Below are 20,572 nucleotides of genomic sequence, written 5' to 3'. Positions count from 1 at the left end.
AGATTCTTCATAGTGATGAACAGCCATAAATCCCAGGTGATTCAACAAATATAGCTATGATCCCTGGCAACGGCGCCAGAAAAAGCTCTTGATAACTCACAACTATAGGGGATCACAACAGTTTTCGATGGTAGAGTATTCAACCCAAATTTATTGATTCGACACAAGGGGAGCAAAAGAATATTTGCAAGTATTAACAGTTGATTTGTCAATTCAACCACACCTTGAGACTAAATATCTGCAGCAAAGTGATCAGCAGCACAGTAGTATGGTAATTCGATAGCAGTAGTAACGATAGCAATGGTAACGGTAACAGCAGTAGCAATAGTTTTGTAGCAGTTGTAACAGCAGTAACAGTAGTAGTAGTGATAGTAACTCAGAAGGAACAATATGCATGTGAAAAGCTCGTAGGCACTGGATCGGTGATAACGTTGGATAATATTCATCATATAACAGTCATAACCTAGGGTGACACAGAACTAGCTCCAATTCATCAATATAATGTAGGCATGTATTTCGTATATAGTCATACATGCTTATGGAAAAGAACTTGCATGGCATCTTTTGTCCTACCCTCCCATGCCAGCGGGGTACATAAGGAAAGTAAGGGATATTAAGGCCTCCTTTTAATAGAGAACCGAAACAAAGCACTAACACATAGTGAATACATGAACTCTAATCACTAGAAAGAATCCCAATTTTTGTCACATTGGGGTATGCGGGTCATAACACATAGTAGGTGCATACAACTTGCAAGAATGGATCAAGAACACAAATATATTCATAAAAACATAAAGGGTTCAGATCTGAAATCATGGCACTCAGGCCCTATTGACAAGCATTAAGCATAGCAAAGTCATAGCAAAATCAATCTCAGAACATAGTGGATACTAGGGATCACGCCCTAACAAAACTAACTCGGTTACATGATGAATATCATCCAACCCATCCCCGTCCAGCAAGCCTACGAAGAAATTACTCACTCTCGGCGGTGAGCATCATGAATTTGGTGATGAAGGATGGTTTATGATGACGAAGATGGAAGATCCCCCTCTCCGGAGCCCCGAACGGAATCCAGATCTGGCCTCCCGATGAAGAACAGGGGGCGGCGTCTCCGTATCGTAAAACGCGATGGCACTTCCTCTCCTATTTTTTTGAAAAATAGGAATTTATAGTGGTGAGATTAGGGTCAACGGAGCCACGTGGGCCCCATAAGCCACCATGGCGTGCCTGGGGGGGTGGGCGCACCCTGGTGCCTTGTGGGCACAGGATGGCTCCCCTCCAGTGGATCTTGGCTCTAGTAATTTTTATTTATTCCATAAAAAATCTCCAAAAAGTTTTGTCCAATTCCGAGAACTTTTATTTCTGCACGAAAACAACACCATGGTAGTTCTGCTGAAAACAGCGTCAGTCCGGGTTAGTTTCATTCAAATCATGCAAATTAGAGTCCAAAACAAGAGCAAAAAATGTTTAGAAAAGTAGATACGATGGAGAGTATCACTGCACCTTTGTTACAATCACTACTTGTTTATTGTTACAAATTACCTTGGTATCAAACTCTCTGTTACCGATAATTTTAGTGCTTGCAGAGAATACCTTACTGAAAACCGCTTGTCATTTCCTTTTGCTCCTTGTTGGGTTCAACACTCTTACTTACCGAAAAGACTATGATAGATTCCCTATACTTGTGGGTCATCAAGACTCTTTTCTAGCGTCGTTGTCAGGGAGTGAAGCGCCTTTGGTAAGGAAACATTTATATTACGTGTTAAAATTTACTGTCACTTGTTACTATGGAAAGAAATCATTTGAGGGGTTTGTTCGGGGTATCTTCACCTCAACCGGAAGCAATAAGAGTTGTCCCTCAACCTCCTGAACCTCCTGAAAATATTTATTATGAGATTCCTTCAAGTATGTTAGAGAAACTGCTAGCTAATCCTTATGCAGGAGATGAAATAGCACATTCTGATATGCACTTAATCTATGTGGGTGAAATTTATGGATTGTTTAAGCTTGCGGGTTTATTCGAGGATGGAGTTAAGAAGAATGTTTTTTCCTTTATCTTTGGAGAGAAAGGCATCGACTATTGGATGATATTGGAGATGGGGTTCAAACCGATTGAAATTGGAATTTCATCCGAAGTTTTATCCTATGCATTTGGTTCACTGTGATCGAAATTATATATATACTTTTTTGGTGAGAAAGTATCGCGATGTCGAAGCGTATGTCGGCTCGGAGACCGTCTACAAAACGAGTGAAGTAGTAATAAGGATGAATTGTTTCAGAGAATGCAGATAAATGACTAACTATTAATTCAAACTGCTCAATGTACTCTGCTACAGAAGATCTTTGGGAAATGGTATAGAATTGACGAGATAGAAGTTGGTGGCGATCTCGCCCAAATCGGGTGCACATCAAGGTAGCAAAAGTCTTCCAATTGAATTCAGAAAGTTTGTTCTGAATCAACTGAAGCCAAACCGAAGCAATGTCGGAACAATTTAGGGTAGCCATGGGCACCCAAAATTTCTCCTGAATTCCAAACATGTTAAAGTACTGCTCACACAAGGTCTTCCACAAACAGGGATTCTTGCCCGTGAACTGGGGAAACCTGATGGAGGGGTGGGTTTGCCCGATCCCGGCCAAGATCTAGCTCGCATGGGCGAATGGGGCGAGAGGGACATAGGGGAGCGAAGTATGAACCGGCAGTTGGCCGAGGTAGACACTGACGCGAAGCCAGTGCCAGGCCTCGTAGAAGTGCATCGTCGCCCTGGCCTTGAGGCCCGAGGGCACCATCCTCCGCGTCCTTGCTGGTGCTGATGTGGTCGTGCAGAGAGGTTGGTGGGGCGGGTGGCACCGTAATGGTGGACGCAACCGTTGTGTCCTCGCCTGCTGCCGCGGGTCGCCCTTGTCAGAGTACGGCAGTTGCCGTGGCGAGCTAGTCGACACGCCGTTCCAAATCCGGGCGTCACTGGACCATGTCGTCCAACCTGGTGGTCGTGACCTGGATCATGGCAGTGTTGGAATGAATGTCGGCGTGGGTTCCGTCAAGGGAGTTGGAGAGCTTGTCGAAGTAGTCCTTAAACGAAGGATCCATGACGGTGATTTGATCGTTGGCCGATGTCAGCGAGCGCCTCTCCACGAGGTGCGCCGGGACGGGATCAGAAAGGCTCTCAATACCAAATGTGAGCAACCTAACAATATTCCTCTCGGTCTATAACCCTCACGTGCGAATTCGACTAGCAATAGTGGATTACATTTTGCGTTACATGAATTGAGGAAAGGGGGTTCGTGGTAGAGAAAGAACAGGTGGCCGCCGCCGGGATTCGTGCTCCACTGGATGCCCTTCACGCAAACGGTCAGGGGTAAGTAGGTGAGCTGTGACTCGCACCCACTCCGGGCCCTAGACTCTTCGGTTGGGCTGGCGTGCACGAGTGGGCCGAGCTGCCAGCGAGGCCAGCGACTTGCCTTCTCGTGGGGTATGCATGTCAGTTCCACTGACAGGTGGGGAACTGGAGGGTGAATTAACTGAGATTGCACGATGATGAGAGAGGGGAAGAAAAAGATAAGCAGACTGTTGGGTTTCCAATCGAGTGTCAACTGAAATTTCTTGATTTATTTTCTTTTCAGTTGACCGATCCACAGGACAGGAGGTCACTTTCTCGTCCCACGGAAGAAGTGAACACCGCCCCTTCGTTCCCCGACACGCGCGAAATTCGGTAGCAAGATGTCGCAGACCAATGTTTTCGGCCGAGACGCGCGCCGCAGGAAGCTGCACGACACTCGCTCATCCGGCCACGCCAAACGCCCAGCCAGCGACACCACCGCACGCAGGACGCGGCGCCCAGGCCGGCACGCCACCACCACCCGCGCGAGACCCGCCGGACGAGCGGCGCTCCGCCAAGCTCGGAGCGCGCACGCATGCAACCCTCATGCCCGCGAAAGCCTCCCGTCCTCCACCGCTCGGCGCAGCGAGCTATAAGACGGCGGCGGGGCGCCATCGGCTCTCACCATTCCCACGGAGAGAGGAGGCAGGCAGCCAGGCAGCTTGCCCCCGCCCTCCCTCCGTGCCCACGCCGACAGGGCCTCCCCCCTCTCGGGCGAGCGCCGGCGCCACCACCCACCACCACCACCCGGCCAGCCCCGTAGCTAGCCCGGAATAAAATAAATTTATCTATCTAAGTACCTAGCCAGCCATGGCGTCCCTCTCCCTCGAGGACGTCCGCGACGAGACCGTCGACCTGGTAAGTCCTCCCTTCCTTCGTCGCCATTGATCCGCCTTCACGTCTTCGTGTGCATTGGATTGATTTGATTTGCGATTTTGCAGTCGACGGTGACGGTGGATGAGGTGTTCAAGACGCTCAAGTGCGACAAGAAGGGGCTGAGCGAGGCGGAGGGGGAGAACCGGCTCAAGCTCTTCGGCCCCAACAAGCTGGAGGAGAAGAAGGAGAGCAAGCTGCTCAAGTTCCTGGGCTTCATGTGGAACCCGCTGTCGTGGGTCATGGAGATCGCCGCCATCATGGCCATCGCGCTCGCCAACGGCGGCGGCCGGCCCCCGGACTGGCAGGACTTCGTCGGCATCGTCACCCTCCTCTTCATCAACTCCACCATCAGCTACATCGAGGAGGCCAACGCCGGGGACGCCGCCGCCGCGCTCATGGCCGGGCTCGCGCCCAAGACCAAGCTGCTCAGGGACGGCAACTGGGAGGAGCGGGACGCCGCCATCCTCGTCCCCGGCGACATCATCAGCATCAAGCTCGGCGACATCATCCCCGCCGACGCCAGGCTGCTCGAGGGCGACGCGCTCAAGATCGACCAGTCGGCGCTCACGGGCGAGTCCATGCCGGTCAACAAGTACGCCGGGCAGGAGGTGTTCTCGGGCTCCACGGTGAAGCAGGGCGAGCTGGAGGCCGTCGTCATCGCCACCGGCGTGCACACGTTCTTCGGCAAGGCGGCGCACCTCGTCGACAGCACCAACAACGTCGGACACTTCCAGCAGGTGCTCACGGCCATCGGCAACTTCTGCATCATCTCCATCGCCGCGGGCATGCTCGTGGAGATCATCGTCATGTACCCGATCCAGCACCGCGCGTACCGCGACGGCATCGACAACCTCCTCGTGCTGCTCATCGGCGGCATCCCCATCGCCATGCCCACCGTGCTCTCCGTCACCATGGCCATCGGCTCCCACCGGCTGTCGCAGCAGGGCGCCATCACCAAGCGCATGACGGCCATCGAGGAGATGGCCGGCATGGACGTGCTCTGCAGCGACAAGACCGGCACGCTCACGCTCAACAAGCTCACCGTCGACAAGACCCTCATCGAGGTGTGCTCCAAGGGCGTCGACAAGGACATGGTGCTCCTCTACGCCGCCAGGGCGTCCCGCGTCGAGAACCAGGACGCCATTGACACATGCATCGTCAACATGCTCGCCGACCCCAAGGAGGCCCGCGCCGGCATCAAGGAAGTCCACTTCCTCCCCTTCAACCCCGTGGACAAGCGCACGGCCATCACCTACATCGACGGCAACGGCGACTGGCACAGGGTCAGCAAGGGCGCGCCCGAGCAGATCATCGAGCTCTGCAAGATGGCACCGGACGCCGAGAAGAAGGTGCACACGCTCATCGCCTCATACGCCGACCGCGGCCTCCGGTCCCTCGGCGTGTCGTACCAGCAGGTCCCGGAGAAGAACAAGGAGAGCGCGGGCGACCCGTGGCAGTTCATCGGGCTGCTCCCGCTGTTCGACCCTCCGAGGCACGACAGCGCGGAGACCATCCGCCGCGCGCTCCACCTGGGCGTCAACGTGAAGATGATCACCGGCGACCAGCTGGCCATCGGGAAGGAGACCGGGCGGCGGCTGGGCATGGGCACCAACATGTACCCGTCCACGGCGCTCCTGGGCGACAAGAACACGGCCGTGGACGGGCTCCCCATCGACGAGCTGATCGAGAAGGCGGACGGGTTCGCGGGGGTGTTCCCGGAGCACAAGTACGAGATCGTGAAGCGGCTGCAGGACAAGAAGCACATCGTGGGGATGACGGGCGACGGCGTGAACGACGCGCCGGCGCTGAAGAAGGCGGACATCGGGATCGCGGTGGACGACGCGACGGACGCGGCGCGGTCGGCGTCGGACATCGTGCTGACGGAGCCCGGGCTGAGCGTGATCGTGAGCGCGGTGCTCACCAGCCGTGCCATCTTCCAGCGGATGAAGAACTACACCATCTACGCGGTGTCCATCACGATCCGGATCGTGCTCGGGTTCATGCTGGTGGCGCTGATCTGGAAGTTCGACTTCGCGCCCTTCATGGTGCTCATCATCGCCATCCTCAACGACGGCACCATCATGACCATCTCCAAGGACCGGGTGAAGCCGTCGCCGAAGCCGGACTCATGGAAGCTGGACGAGATCTTCGCGACGGGGGTGGTGCTGGGCACGTACATGGCGCTGGTCACCGTGGTCTTCTTCTACCTGGCGCACGACACGGACTTCTTCACGGAGACGTTCGGGGTGCACCCGATCCGGGACAACGACCGGCAGCTGATGGCGGCGCTGTACCTGCAGGTGAGCATCATCAGCCAGGCGCTCATCTTCGTGACGCGGTCGCGGAGCTGGTCCTTCGTGGAGCGGCCGGGGTACCTGCTGCTCTTCGCCTTCTTCGCGGCGCAGCTGGTGGCGACGGCGATCGCCGTGTACGCCGACTGGGACTTCTGCGACATGGAGGGGATCGGGTGGGCGTGGGGCGGCGCCATCTGGGTCTTCACCCTCGTCACCTACGTCCCGCTGGACGTGCTCAAGTTCATCATCCGCTACTCGATCAGCGGCAAGGGGTGGAACAACGTCCAGAACAAGGCAAGCTAAGCCAAAGCCCAAATGCACGCCCGCCTCCGCCGCCGTCGCCATTGTTGTTGATTCCTTCGTCTTCTCCATTTCGTCCCAGTGAGACACGTTTGTGATCTTGGCGCAGACGGCGTTCACCAACAAGAAGGACTACGGCAGGGGCGAGCGGGAGGCGCTGTGGGCCAGGGAGCAGAGGACGCTCAACGGCCTCAGCCAGCCGGCCGGCTCCGACCTCCTCGGCAGCAAGGAGGAGCTCTCCGACATCGCCGCGGAGGCCGCCAAGCGCGCCGAGATCGCCAGGCTCAGGGAGCTGCACACGCTCAAGGGCCACGTCGAGTCGGTCGTCAAGCAGAAGGGCATCGACATCGACGCCATTCCGCAGAACTACACCGTCTGATCTCATCGATTGCTGCTCCGGTGGGGCGGCCGGAGAGGGTCCGTCCTTGTGTTGCGTGGTTTTCAGCGGGAAGAGTACTACAGCTATGCCGGTATACCTGTCTGTGTGTATACATATCTCTCTCTACTGCTGCATAGGTTTTCGTGTGCTCTCTATCTGACATTATCTCTCTAATACAAGTGTGGGAACGGTGCGTCTGCATGAACATTTTGTCTCTCTTGTCACGAGCCTCTTGCTTCTCTCACTGCTACTTTCCCTCCCTAAACAAGTATAAGAGTGTTTCGATCACTACTACTTTAGTGATCTATAAACGCTCTTATATTTCTTTACGGAGGGGGTACTATGAAAACTGACTAATGCACCTCCTACATCCAAAATCTCTTCTACCTTTTCAAATGAATGAACATCTCATAAACACAAAGGAATGGATAATTCTATGCATAAGAGAATATCCTAGTGACTCACATCTACCTACACAGAAACTCATAAACCCTCATCTCTCCTCAGGTTTACAGAAACACGATGGTACAGAAATGGGAAAACAATTCTAATCAACTCCCCCCCCCCCCCCAAAAAAAAAAAAAATCCTACCTCGGCAGTTCAGGGTTTAGTAGATGTAAACATGGTTTCTGCGTCTTAACCAAGCTTCCTTGAGAGGGCATCAAAATGGTCATGGCAACACGACATCCATAGCGATATATGTGACTATTTGCCGTGCATGCTTTGTGGATTGACCACAAGGATGGTGTCAGGTTTCGATATGATGCAGCAGCCCTTCATATAAGCAATTGCACTGAGGGTATCACATAATCCTCCTGGTCTCTCCAACTCCCTGATACCAATCCTACGATAGCATGGTAGAATGAATCACGATACGGTATTCACCGCGAAGCCTTGATCGCCTTCCAGCATGTGAATTCAGAAGGTATCATGTTTTCATCACTGGAAATCACAGCTTTGGCAGTTAGTTTTCCAGCTAATCCATGATACAGGAGGCCCCTGGCTCCAAGGCCACCGACTAGCCAAAAGGCGCAATTGCTTCTCTCGCCTATTACATCATTTAGACAACCCAACAGTGGCAGGGATCCATTGGCTGTCAATGGAGGCATGGCTCTTATCCCGGCCCTTGCTCGTACATAATCCCATTTACTTATTCCTGGATAAACAGCAGAAGCTTTTGGGAGCAGCTCTTCCGTTGCAGTACGTGCTTCTTCATCAGATACACTTGGATCATGATTGTCAGACTTCCATTGCCAAGTTGACCCGACAGAAACGGTACAGGGTCCTTGGAATGCCAGCCATGCATCAGACAAGATTGAAGGACTTTGGCTGCCATATTTTTCTCTGCGAGGAAATGCGGCCATCAGATAATTCCAGTAGGTACTGTAATGACTGTAAGCTCAACTTACATAAACAACTTACACTGTGTCTGATGGCAGTTGGAATTCAGCAATAACTCCTCTGCAGGTTCTAAGAGGTAACTTATTTGTAAGTTCTGGAAGTGAGCTAGCTTTGCCCCCAAGGCAGATGATCACTGCATCATAATCTCCTGCTCATGTTCGATAGTGTCTTTAGGCATAGAAAAATGTTGATACCACGAGACAATGGCTTCAGTGGTGTGCACATGTTGAATTTTAACGTTTTCCTTAACAGGAGCTACTGAATTGATAAGTTGTACACTGACAAAAATTCAGCACATCATTTCTAGCTTTAGGTGGTTTAATGTGGATGGAAAGCCAACATCTGAACGGTCACATATATTGTAATGTTTCAGTTTGTGTAAAGCAATATCCCTTGCTTTATTGGGACTATGCAAGAATCCTACCTGAAAATTGATGTAGATTATCAATATGTTCATTGTACAGATTGAACTCTTTCTGTTCACTGGACGACGTAGATGCTTCGTTAGCCACATTTTGGCATGCAGAGAACAATGCCTACAGAAACACAATAATGAAGTGTGTTAGCATACCAAGAATATAACATAGCAAACAGTTGATGATGAAACAAAGCAGGAAGACGTTCAGCACCTGTAAATATTTCCTAGGGTTGATGTTCAGTGCTAGTGGCATATAAACCGCAAGGTTGAGCGGAACATGTAACCCAGGGATAAGTCGCTGTGCAGCATCCGAATCAAGAACTTGAAGGCTGCAACTCTGGAGGCAACTCTGAGCATTCTAACTTGAATAGGTCGAAGTCGAAGCAATTAAAACCATGCACCAAAAAACACAAAAAAGGAAGCACCTGAGCATAGCTTCGTAACCTCAGTCCAGCAGTACCTCTAGCAATATATCAGCAGCCTTCTCTGTCGTAGGTGGCCGCAAAATTCCCCTACTCGGCGAAAGGTATATATACTTATCAAACGCCAAACATCAACAAAAACAAACGGTTAAAATATACTACTCCCTCCGTTCCTAATTATAAGTCTTTTTAGAGATTCTAATATGGACTACATATGGAGCAAAATGAGTGAATCTACACTCTAAAGTATGTCTATATTCATCCGTATGTAGTCCATATACAAATCTCTAAAAAGACTTATATTCAGGAACGGAGGGAGTACAAGCTACAAGGAAAAACTGATTGCCTTCTCCAGATAAGGGACTCATCATCCCGATCTGATCCAGCGGTGTCATTCGCTTTCTCTGCGCTGCGCAGGAGATCCATGCTCTCTTTCCAGAATTCGCCTCCCCTCCAGAGAAGCTTGGCTGCAGTTAAGCAAGAGATCCATGTGTCTATCAAACCTATGCTAGAGCTGGACACAAAACTGTACTACGTACGTACAATATAGTGAGTGGAACACAGTGTCGAATGGTTGTAGTGATGGAGGAGACCTTTGGGCGAGTACGGATGGAGAAGCCCTCCGGAGACCCCCGAGGCGCCTCCCCCGACGCCGTTCTCGTCGTAGACGTCCACCGACACGCGCGAATCCTTCGGGCTCTGCTGCAGACACGCCAGACAGCGTCGGCTGGTTCAGGCGATGCTCCCAGTCCCAGCTGTGTGTGTATAAGTAAATATAAGGCCAGGGGGAGGGGAGGGGACCTTGAGGAGGTGCCACGCGACGGAGAGCCCCGCGAAGCCGGCGCCGAGGACGGCGTAGCGGAGAGGGCGGGGCCATCCCGGCGGCGAGGGCGAGGGGGAGGAGGCGGCGGACGTGACGGCTCTTCTGGAGCACGAGCCGAGGCTCTGGAGGAGGCGCGGCCGGGGAGGAAGGGGAGACGGCGGCTGTGTGCTGTGAGGCGGCGGCATGGCTTCACGGCGGCTACGGTCGTGGATGAGGATGCGGCGGGGCGGCTACTGTTCCGGATAGAAGGACGGCGGGCGGTGGAGCAGCGGCGCTGTTCTCGGCAGGAATAGGGGTAGGGCCCACCGGAAAGAGGCATTCGCCGCTCCGGGCTTGGAGGAATTGGGCCGCCCAGCCCCAGAGGTGCCTGGAATCCCAAGACTATAGCTGGCCAAATGGGCCGGTTTTTTCGGGCTGGCCCGTGAGCATTGCCGGCACGGCCCGCCTTGGGCCAGGCACGGCACTGGCTAAACGGGCCGGGCCCGGCACGCGGCACGCCCTGGGCCGTGCCTGGGCCTGGAGGCTGGGCATGCGGGCCGACACGGCACGGCCCGATTAAGTTTTTTTATGTTTTTCTATATTTATATATGGCTCAACATGTAAAAATAGGCTAAAAAATGCTCAGTGCGTGAGATAATAGACTGAAAATATGCGGCCCACCGTGCTAAACGGGCCAACGTGCCGGCCCGTTTACTAATTGGGCCGTGCCTGGGTCTGGGAACGCAGCACGCAGGCCGGCACGGCACATATAGTAATCGTGCCCTGGCGGGCCGTGTCGGGCCAGGCAAGATTACGATGGGCTGGGCCGGCCCGTTTGGCCAGGTATGCCCAAGACACGGAAATAAATTTAAAAAAAATAGACTTACCTCAGAAAAAAAAAGTAGACCACGCCTACAAAAAGGGCGGCCATGAAAGACTAAACTCACTATTCCAACTTCATTCTGAAAATTAACAATTTGATCATTTGAGTTGTTTAAAAGATTAAAAAATGTTGTAGAACAATATATAATGTGTACACATGCATAAACTATGGAAAAAACATGACCATTTTGTGAGCAGTAAGCATCCTAGTTGTTACTCCCTCCGTTCCTAGAGATTTTAACAAGTGACTACATATGAAGCAAAATGAGTGAATCTACACTCTAAAATATGTCATGTCTATATACATCCGTATGTGTTGGTTCATTTAAAATCTCTAGAAAAGACATATTTAGAAACGGAGGGAGTAGAATATAAATGGGGGCATCCACACATGGTTGGGACGACGTTATCTGAGAACAGTGGCGGAGCTTGGCCCAGAAAACTGGGCGGGCCGACAGTAGGAAAGAACTATTGGGATGGTGTTTCATGGCTCAAAAGTAAGTATACACTACAAAAAAATCGCATGGGCTGGGCGGGTCACGGCCCATTCGGCCTTGCTGTAGCTCCGCCACTGTCTGAGAACATCACCGTGGCAATACAGCAAGGTGTAATATGCTCGGATAAAGACAATATTCAAAAAATTGAAAGCTACTCCCTCCGTCCCGTAATATAAAAGCTTTTTTGACACTACACTAGTGTAAAAAAACGTTCTTATATTATGGGATAGAGATAGTAGAAACGATGTTCTTTTTTGCAGGAAATTTTCACTACCTCATCAAGTGCAATATGCAGCACTAGCTATCTTTTCTCTGCAGGTTTTTTATGAACAAAGATTGCAGGAAGTCAATCCTTCCTGAGTGCGGCGTTTCTGCTTCTGGGCTCATCTGCACCCCCCCTCCCCCCCTAACAAAAAAAATTAAAAACAAATAGTAAAAAGGTTCCAATTTTCTTTTGTGTGAGCTGCTCAAATGTCCAAATAAGTTGAAATTTGGAGCGAACCTCACACGTACAATTATCTATCACATAAAAAAATTGGAGTTTTTGAATTTTTTTTAGTATTTATTTTGATTTTTTTTTCTGATCGGGTGCAGATGAGCCTGGGCACCGAATTGGGCCTACTCTGGCTACAGATTCCGAACAAATGGGACAGCCTCTTCAAGGGTCAACTATAAAGTCTGATGCGATAATTTTAGGAACAAAAGTTTATTCTGATGCCTCATGAAAGAACAAAAACATTCCAGGAAGAAGTGATCTTCAAGCTACAGGAATTGGAATTTTCATTTTTGTTCCTGGAGATGACTTTGACACACAAATCATGATACAAGCTTCTGCTAACTCTACACACTCCCCTCTCGTGGCTAAAGCCTTGGCCCTTCAATTTGCTGCTAAGGTGGCTTGCAGGTTACAACTCCATAATGTGTCATTCCTCACAGACAACCTTCCTTTGGCAAAGATGGTGGTTTTCAGTAATATTAAGGATAACTCTATTGCTTGAAGATGTCGACCTCAAATAAGTAGTTTCCTGCAGGACTCTTCTAGTGAACTTGATGCTATCTATCACATTCTCAGGAATATCAATAGCATTGCCCACAACTGTGCTCACTAGGTTCTCAATTCAAGAATAGAACATGTTTTTAGCTGTACAAATTCAGCTCATTCTCCTTGTCCTTCTATGCTTTCTCTTCAAAACTTTCAGGTTGAAGGATTTGTAATACACGCTGTATTTTGCAAATGAGTTGAATGAAATTTGGCGCCTGAATGCGCCTTACTTGTGTTCAAAAAAAAGAGACAACATTCCATCACGACAGAAAATGCCCCACAACACTTCAACAACAACCAAAAAAAACAAGCATTTCTTAAATTACCGAAGAGAGACTTTACATCTATAATAGCATCCGGTGTCATTTGCCCGTCATATTGCCTGTCTACACAAGGGTGGTGCTGGCTCCGGGAGCAGCGGCAGCGACGGCGGGCGCCGTCAACCCGCTCTGGTGTGCGTAGTCTTCGTCGGGTGGTCTGAGGACTTCGTTGTACTTTTCTTTACTTTCAGGGTGCTTTGCACTACTTCTGAAACTTCAATATTATCCTGAGGTCTTTTCCACACACACAAAAAAAGTAAGCGTCTAAGCGATGTAACAAAATATTAACAAGCTGCATCCAGCTACTCCATCGGTAAAAGAGGCATGCAGTTTCACCATATAGAACCACCCTAAAGTATGTCTCTCCACTATCTCATCATGTTTCTCCACTTATCCTTCAAGTCCACCTGCAATACGGCCGGTTAGGCGGTTACTAGATGAAAGATCAGTCACAAAAAGAAATTCTTTAGTGTAAAATTCAAATACCCACCGTTGTTCTACCAATAAAAGCATCGGGATTGTGGATCAAAATATCCTTCCAATTGCTGCTACCAAATCTTCACAACAGCAATAAGGGAGAAGCGGTAAGGATCATAAAAGAAAAAGGCACAAACTACGGCTTCGAGACAAAATTTAAACAGCAATCAAGAGATATTATCGAATAACGAATTCCAACAAGACAAAAGACATACTGTTCAACGCCCTTCCTTAATGTCTCTTCTTCTACTGAGCTCCACCTCCTTGCCCTTCTACGCCTAGCTTTGTTTTCTGCCACTTGTAACGGAGAAACCGGTATTCTCCTTGGGCTAGGCAAGTGCGGTCTATGTGATTGTGATCTTGAACCATCAGGATCAAGCGAATCCTCCCACTGCAAATAAGATCCCTTTGAGCATAGTTACCAAAATCTAATGTTTTAGGACTTATGCCTAGAAGGGTGTCCTACATAATAAGAAAAGACTTTAATCACCAAAGCACTAAAATTCCACTTCTTTTTTTAATTAAACTACATCATAGTTTACTTCTGGAGATGTACATAGCTGGCCAATGTGCATGGAGAATACTGAAGATCACATTTTACTAAGGATTAGCCATCATATAAATTAAGTATTAACTTATATATTGTACAAAGAAAGTAGTATTAACTTACAAAAGTTCAGTATTATATCAATCGCACAAGTACCAATGCATATTTGCTGTATGTTCAAATGCTGATTTGATAATCGTTTGCCATGCATAAGAAACCAGCCTGTCCAAAAAACATATGTCCACATAACTTTTAACTTATACTCCCTCCGTTCACAAATATAAGATGTTCTGACTTTTTTGTGAATTGGATGTATATGGACATGTTTTAGTGTGTTTGTTTACTCATTTCTGTCTGTATGTAGTCTATTTTGAAATATTCAAAGAATCTTATATTTGTGAACGGAGAGACTATTATCTAGTTTCTCTAGAAAGCAACAGAACTGAAGATGGCAGTGAAAAGTAGCAGCATAATAATTGTGAACTTATCAAAGTAACTTATACAAACAAATAGATGGTGTTTTAAGGCATCTATTTATATCATAAAGGCGTTGTGATAGCATTAGTTTCCTAGATAAATTATAATTAAGATAACCCAGTTGTCTCCATTTGATATAACTCCTTGATCGAAGTGGTTGAAATATGTAGAATAATAGAAAACATAAAACAGATACTGCCTCCGATTCATATTACTTGTCTTAGATTTGTCTAATCTAAGACAAGTAATATGGATCAGAGGGAGTAATACACAAAGGAAACTCACAAGAAGAGATTGTGCTGTAGGGTTCCAATCCATAAGACTTGATGGCGTGCCTTTTCTCAATGTATCGCCTTGGTCATTAACAGCACTTGGACCAGCAATGCTACAATTCGCAGCCTGATTGTTAAATTCTTCATCATTAATATGAACTGCCTTATCCATCCTTGCAGCCAACACCTTATCTGCAGCTGCTTTTGCGGCTGGTAATGGATCATCCACCACATTATGAAGGTCAGCACAGCTTGATTTCAGGTCATGTATGACCTTATGAACTTGAGGGGTTGAAATTCGGTCTTCAATTTTGCTCAAAATTTCACGTGTTTTTTCTTTCCCACCTGTAAGTTCCAAAATTGTACCATCAATGATAGGCATAAAATAACATTGTGGCGTGGTTGGATCTAAATGCAACAATGTAAAATAATTCCAACTACCATTCCAAGCACATGAGTGGTGAATAGAACAGGCCCAGAAAACAGGAATTCCAAATGAAAGTTCCACTGGTCATCAAAGACTTAGCAGTAAGGGCCATGAAACGCAGGAGAAGGGCTGAAGGGGTCACTCATTGTCCTATTGGGGACAGGTGCACAAACAACAACTCCAAACATTAAACATCCACGGCCTATACTTGGTCTAATCTACCAAGTATGTACAAACAGAATATGCTCAAACAATTATACTAGCATGCTCAAACACCACTAGAAACAAAAATGTGGCTCAAACAAAATATGCTCAAAACAATTATTTATGGAACCAGGACAAATTATACTAGCATGTAAAACATATACTCCCTCCATACCGAAATATAAGACTTTTGGAATTTGCACTACCTTTCCCGAATCGCTCGGTCACTACAAATTATTTTTTCGCTTCTGAAAATGTACCCAGATCTCCCTCACTCGGTCTCGAGTCTTTCTTCCTCACTCGCTCGCTCTCTCGACACCTCCTCCTCTCCCCTCAAATCGCCGCCGCCTGGCCGGTGCCTTCCTTCCTCAGTTGTACTTTCGGCACCACTGCCTCAGCTGGTTACACCCGCCGCTACAAGCGCGGCATGGGCTTCTTCAGTTCAAGGTCGTTTCTGGCCAAGAAACCAGCGGTGCGAGCCTGGACGCCGAGATCTGTGAGCTTAGGTGCTAGAACTGCTCAAGAGAGGCCTGCTGTTCGAGTGTGCGACGCCGGAGGAGAAGATGGTGATCTCCGCGAGTCAAACACAACCTGAGTCCATCGACACGGGTAGCGAGGTGCGGCACTGGAGCGCTGAGGTCAACGATGTCCTCCTCCTCCATGGCTTCTCGGAGATGTGGCTTTCATTGAGCCACCAGATGGCCGCCCTTGCGGTACGCGGCCGCTCCACAACCGTCACGCTCCTCGACCACCTCTGCCTCCCCAAGGTGCGGCCCCTTTTCTCTGGTGTCTATGGTCCTTGCTATGATTGCCTACTGTGTCTTGTGATTTACTCCATCATCTGTGATCCAGTGTCTGTGATTGCATCCCCAAGGAGTGTTGTAGTTTCAACTCCAATCTTCTGCTGAAAATTACAGTGTATAGGTTGTGTAAAATAGAAATTGTAGACTTTGGTTACATAGAAATTGAAGCAAATGTGCTTGTAAATTGCATTTTTTTACAATAGGGTGTGGCCACATCCAGGTGTATATTCTGAAATCCATTTTCCTACAAATCCTTCATTAAAATTTGACTTATCATAACATGCGGATTCTGGAAACAAATCCCCAATTATACTTCCATCTGCAGCAGCAGAAACTAATAGAGTTGATTCGTGTGGGAAAAATAAATGAAGCTTTGGAATTTGCTCAAGAACTTGCACCAAGAGGTGAAGAAAATGTGAGTTCTACTGAAATTATCCCTTTAACAGTTTAACTTCAGTTAGGACTATGGGTTCAAATCTTTATTAATCAAAACTCCCATTATTATATCTCTTGGTAATACCACTGATTTTTAAGACCATGCCATGATATGACTTCTCTATGTGAAATGTTGGCAATTTTGCAGCAAGCCTTTCTCGGGGAAATAGAGAAAACTGTAGCCCTTCTGTTTTTTGAAGATGTAAGAAACTGTCCATATGTTGAACTGCTGGACGTTTCTCAACGCTTGAAGACGGCAAGTGAAGTTAATGCTGTCATTCTTACAAGCCAAAGTAACAAGAAAGATCAGTAGCACGAGGAGTATCTGTTTATCTATTTTGTAATTTAGTGTCACCGAGGCATACCTGCATGCTGCATCTACTTGACATATGTACTGAACTTATATCAAACATCTTTTTTTATTTTGGAATAAGCTACCTTTTGGTAAAAGAATTTGAAACTGACAAGTGGACACCCAATCAAGAACAATGCATAAACTGACAAGTGGACACCCAATCAAGAACAATGCATAAACTGACAAGTAGGGTATGTATTTATTCTCATTTTATACCTCAAAGCAAATCTAAGACTGAATTTTATCAAAAGGTTACATGACTAAAGACTAGGTTTAGACAAAGATTGAGTCAACTGCACAACTGCTAAGGGTGGCGTTGGTGTTTATATTTATAAAGGGATTACATGTACAAGTACAAGTCATATATGAAGCTACATACTACCTCTGTAAAGAAATATAAGAGCGTTTAGATCGCTACTTTAGTGATCTAAACGCTCTTATATTACTTTACGGAGGGAGTACAGGTCTAATAACTACACATAAATATAATAGTGTACTGCCATGCTGAAAACAGCAAACACTTGAGCTGATCATGCATGACTGGCGACGAAAGTAGGAAAACATGTTTCAGACGTGCCATTGGAAATTACAGTGCATGGGTAGCTAGCTGAACACTTGAGTTGATTTAGTTTCAGCATCCAATCTTCTATTCAAAATTACAGTGCATGGGTAGCTAGCTCAACTTGCCTGTTAATCTTGCCCGTGCCATGCCTGAAGTAAAATTACAGTGCATGAGTAGGAGGTCTATCTGTTCACAGGATAAATATGTGAACACATCTATTTTTGTTTGGTTTGATTTTCTTAAATACTCCAATAACTGAACTGTCTGAAATTATCATTTGCGTGTGTTCTGGTGTTGTAAAAACTGATGTCCCCCCTCTCTCTTGGGGATTTGGCAATAAAATTCAGGTGGAGGGGTCGTTACCCCTCTCCCGGTGACGCTTCAAAAAAAAAAACAGGAACGAATGATGAAGAATTAAAGATTTCACAAGCATGTCAATGGTTGACAATCATGAACGCTCTAGCTGACCAAGTTCACCAGAGTTACATTTCAGGTTCCTCCTGGGAGATAGATATTATCTTTCTATTGTCGCCTCTTGCGTCAAAGGCTAAAAGTATAACATATAAGGCCTGTTCGGCATCCCACCGCTCCACGCTCCTGCTCCCGGAGCTGGCGGAGTTGAAGTTAAAAATTGCGGAGCAGGGGAACAGGCGCTCCGCAGATCCTCGAATTTCACGGAGCAGGGGATAGTATAGGCAACTTCATCGCATCATTGCGTCTCAGAGCCTCGTCAAATAAAATGCTGTGCTTTGTTGGCCAGAGCAGAAGAATGCTCACCTAGAATGCGGTATTTGGCGCGGACGGTCTCGTCAGCGGCGCGCCATGTCTCGACGGCGCCGTCGCCGACTATCTGCTCGGCCGCTAGCTCCAGGCGAGACGGGCCGATCGCGGCCCACTCGGCCGCCAGGAGGTCCCTCACCCGCCGCTCCGCCTTGGCCCTGTCGCCAAACAGCCCCTTGAGCACCTCCTGCGAGAAGGCGTTCCCGACGGCGGCCTCGAACTGGTCCGCGACGACGAGGGCCTCGGAGGAGGCGAGCGCGGGGTCCCCGCCCTCCTCATCGTCGACTGCGCGGCGCGCGCGGCCGCCGGGGCGCGCGAAGAGGGCCCGCGCGGCGGCGTCGAAGTCGGGCGCCGAGCAGGCGAGGAAGGCGGCGACGGCGAGGTGCGCGGCGGAGACGGGGGACGCGGGGTCCGGGTCGGGGAGGGAGGCGAGGAGCTGGAGGGAGTCGAGCGCGGCGGTGGAGACGGGGTCGGTGGCGAGGCGGCGGAGGAGCAGCGAGCGGAGGAGGCGCGGCGTGGGGCGGTCCGGGAAGGGGAGGCCCGCGAGGAGCACGTTGGCGGCGGCGGTGGGGATGGACGCGTCCCCTACGACGTGGTCGAGGATAAGGGACGCGTCCGCCGGCGTCAGCCGCGGCATTTTTTCTTGCCGCCGGTAGGGTTTGGGGGCGAGGGGAGGGGGACTGGCTACGGGCCAGTCGACTGAAAGTCCCTATTTGGGTCAGTCGATGTTCTCCGCCCTTGATCTCTAATCTAACGGCCAGCAGTCATCTGCCACCTCCAGCAGTTTCTGAAAACAGATCACATCGCATCTTCTTTCTTCCGATGCTTTCTTCCAACCACCCTCACGGACCACCGGACGGACCGCCAGCCACCACCGCCCGCGCCAGCCTCGCCACCCCGCCCTCCTCGATACCACCCCCCACTGTCGGTCTCTCACCGCCCCGTCCACCCCTCTAGGCCCCGCCGCACCGAGTTTTTTCTTCGGCGAATCCCCCCACCACCGCCCCCACCACCGTCCCACCATGACCCCTAGGATAGACACCGGGGTAGCCTGCCCAACGAGCTTCTTCCTCCCATCTAGCTATTTCTCCCTTCGACCAAGATCTACTGACCCAACTGTCAAAACTCAGTCTATTGAAATGCGGCTGTTGCGAGGGGAGGGAGCGGCGAGGAGCGGTGATGGCTTGCTTCGGGCTCAGTTTACTTCAGTTTTGTTTTGCTTGCTGTTTTGGGGTCGCCCACTCGGGTCGGGTGGAGGTTTAATGAGAAGCCTTTATTTTGTTTTTTTATGGAGATGATGCAAAACTTTGAGCATCTCCCATAGATGATCAAAATTTAAAGATGTAAAACTAAGTGACGTATAATTTACATTTTTAAAAAATGCATTTTACATCTTCAAAAAGAGGCAACTCCATTAAATGATGTATTTTGATGATGTAGAAGTGCAACTCCAATAGATGATGCCAATTGGAGATGTAAAACCTAGAAACTTCAACAACTACTTCATTTGAGACATAATTCAAACATAGTTCTAATAAAAAATTAAATGACTACTACAACTAATTCAAACTACTACATCCATCAAACTAGTCGTCCTCCTCCGAGGGCATCCAGTACTCCTCGCCATCCTCGTCTGAGGGCCTCCAAAACTCCTCATCGTCAGCCTTCGAGGACTCGTCAGGGATCACCGTCGAGGGGTTGGACTCGTCTTCCTTCTTCACATCCTCCTTCTTCTTTTGCTTGGCCTCACGCTTCCAGAAGTACTCCTGCTCGGCCTGAACATACTTCGGATGCTCCCATGCGAACCTCGCCATCGTCGCCTCGTTGTTGTCGCCGGGAGCAACTTACAATGGTCGGCCTCTTCTTCGTCTTCTTCGTTATCTCCTCAATATGAATACCCTCTGGCACGAGGAACTCCGCATCCACCCGGGTCTCAATCTCCGGGAAGTAGAGGTCCCTCTCCGGCCTCCCGGCACGCCACACTGCCACATCGTAGGCACGTGCAACCTTGTTGGCGTTGGTGTAGCTGCCGAGCCAGAAGCGACGGCCGACGTCAACCCTGTCTTGCTCTTCGAGAGCTTCTTCGGTGGCATGGCGACGACGGGGTGGTGGCGGTTGGGCGGCAGGCGAATAGGGGCAGCGACAACGCGGCGCGATTCGGGGCGGCGGTGCGACGGCTGTGCGTGGGAGCGGCGGTCAAGGAGTGTCTGGGCGGCGGGG

General features: G+C 49.4%; 3 protein-coding genes across 6 annotated transcripts; 1 reads left to right on the top strand and 2 right to left on the bottom strand.

Annotated features, from left to right (window-relative positions):
• The first annotated feature begins 4,047 nt into the window (after positions 1–4,047).
• On the top strand, positions 4,048–7,434 carry LOC125520268 (ATPase 6, plasma membrane-type-like). Of its 2 annotated transcripts, none has more exons than XM_087535989.1 (3): positions 4,048–4,238; positions 4,322–6,844; positions 6,933–7,062. In XM_087535989.1, the coding sequence occupies exons 1-3, from the start codon at positions 4,191–4,193 to the stop codon at positions 6,933–6,935; spliced, it is 2,574 nt and encodes an 857-aa protein (XP_087392115.1). In that variant the 5' UTR covers positions 4,048–4,190; the 3' UTR covers positions 6,936–7,062. The 2 variants fall into 2 exon arrangements, with proteins under 2 accessions (XP_087392115.1, XP_048541091.1); XM_048685134.2 differs by having other exon boundaries at positions 4,049–4,238; positions 6,960–7,434.
• Positions 7,435–7,592: 158 nt separating this feature from the next.
• On the bottom strand, positions 7,593–10,617 carry LOC125520267 (FAD-dependent oxidoreductase family protein). Of its 2 annotated transcripts, none has more exons than XM_048685133.2 (8): positions 10,272–10,617; positions 10,064–10,169; positions 9,817–9,937; positions 9,509–9,560; positions 9,260–9,406; positions 9,055–9,166; positions 8,652–8,778; positions 7,593–8,573 (listed from the first exon to the last, which is right to left on the bottom strand). In XM_048685133.2, the coding sequence occupies exons 1-8, from the start codon at positions 10,476–10,478 to the stop codon at positions 8,111–8,113; spliced, it is 1,335 nt and encodes a 444-aa protein (XP_048541090.1). In that variant the 5' UTR covers positions 10,479–10,617; the 3' UTR covers positions 7,593–8,110. The 2 variants fall into 2 exon arrangements, with proteins under 2 accessions (XP_048541090.1, XP_048541089.1); XM_048685132.2 differs by having other exon boundaries at positions 10,064–10,172; positions 10,272–10,611.
• A 2,273-nt stretch (positions 10,618–12,890) lies between these two features.
• LOC125521586 (uncharacterized) lies at positions 12,891–19,217 on the bottom strand. Of its 2 annotated transcripts, none has more exons than XR_015610650.1 (5): positions 18,350–19,217; positions 14,800–15,131; positions 13,706–13,952; positions 13,504–13,570; positions 12,891–13,420 (listed from the first exon to the last, which is right to left on the bottom strand). XR_015610650.1 is itself a non-coding variant. In XM_048686644.2 (5 exons), the coding sequence occupies exons 1-5, from the start codon at positions 18,987–18,989 to the stop codon at positions 13,382–13,384; spliced, it is 1,254 nt and encodes a 417-aa protein (XP_048542601.1). In that variant the 5' UTR covers positions 18,990–19,204; the 3' UTR covers positions 12,891–13,381. The 2 variants fall into 2 exon arrangements, 1 of the variants encoding a protein (XP_048542601.1); XM_048686644.2 differs by having other exon boundaries at positions 13,706–13,881; positions 18,350–19,204.
• Between the last annotated feature and the right edge of the window lie 1,355 nt (positions 19,218–20,572).

The sequence above is a fragment of the Triticum urartu genome, chromosome 7A (assembly GCF_056163025.1).
Source record: "Triticum urartu cultivar PI428250 chromosome 7A, HENAU_Tu73, whole genome shotgun sequence".
Taxonomy (NCBI): Eukaryota; Viridiplantae; Streptophyta; class Magnoliopsida; order Poales; family Poaceae; genus Triticum; species Triticum urartu.
The sequence above is the reverse complement of the archived record's forward strand: the minus strand, read 5'-3'. Positions and strand labels throughout refer to the sequence as shown.

Bases quoted from the DNA above. Each gene is read 5' to 3' on its own strand.
- LOC125520268 (XM_048685134.2), top strand. From the start codon at position 4,191: ATGGCGTCCCTCTCCCTCGAGGACGTCCGCGACGAGACCGTCGACCTG. The intron at 4,239-4,321 runs GTAAGTCCTCCC...GCGATTTTGCAG, and splicing joins GCGACGAGACCGTCGACCTG to TCGACGGTGACGGTGGATGA. The intron at 6,845-6,959 runs GCAAGCTAAGCC...ATCTTGGCGCAG, and splicing joins GGAACAACGTCCAGAACAAG to ACGGCGTTCACCAACAAGAA.
- LOC125520267 (XM_048685132.2), bottom strand. From the start codon at position 10,478: ATGCCGCCGCCTCACAGCACACAGCCGCCGTCTCCCCTTCCTCCCCGG. The intron at 9,561-9,816 runs GCAATCAGTTTT...TTCGCCGAGTAG, and splicing joins GAGTCCCTTATCTGGAGAAG to GGGAATTTTGCGGCCACCTA. The intron at 9,407-9,508 runs GTACTGCTGGAC...TATTCAAGTTAG, and splicing joins CTGCTGATATATTGCTAGAG to AATGCTCAGAGTTGCCTCCA.
- LOC125521586 (XM_048686644.2), bottom strand. From the start codon at position 18,989: ATGCCGCGGCTGACGCCGGCGGACGCGTCCCTTATCCTCGACCACGTC. The intron at 13,571-13,705 runs GTATGTCTTTTG...GCTGTTGTGAAG, and splicing joins TTAAGGAAGGGCGTTGAACA to ATTTGGTAGCAGCAATTGGA. The intron at 13,421-13,503 runs GTGGGTATTTGA...GCCGTATTGCAG, and splicing joins CTTTTATTGGTAGAACAACG to GTGGACTTGAAGGATAAGTG.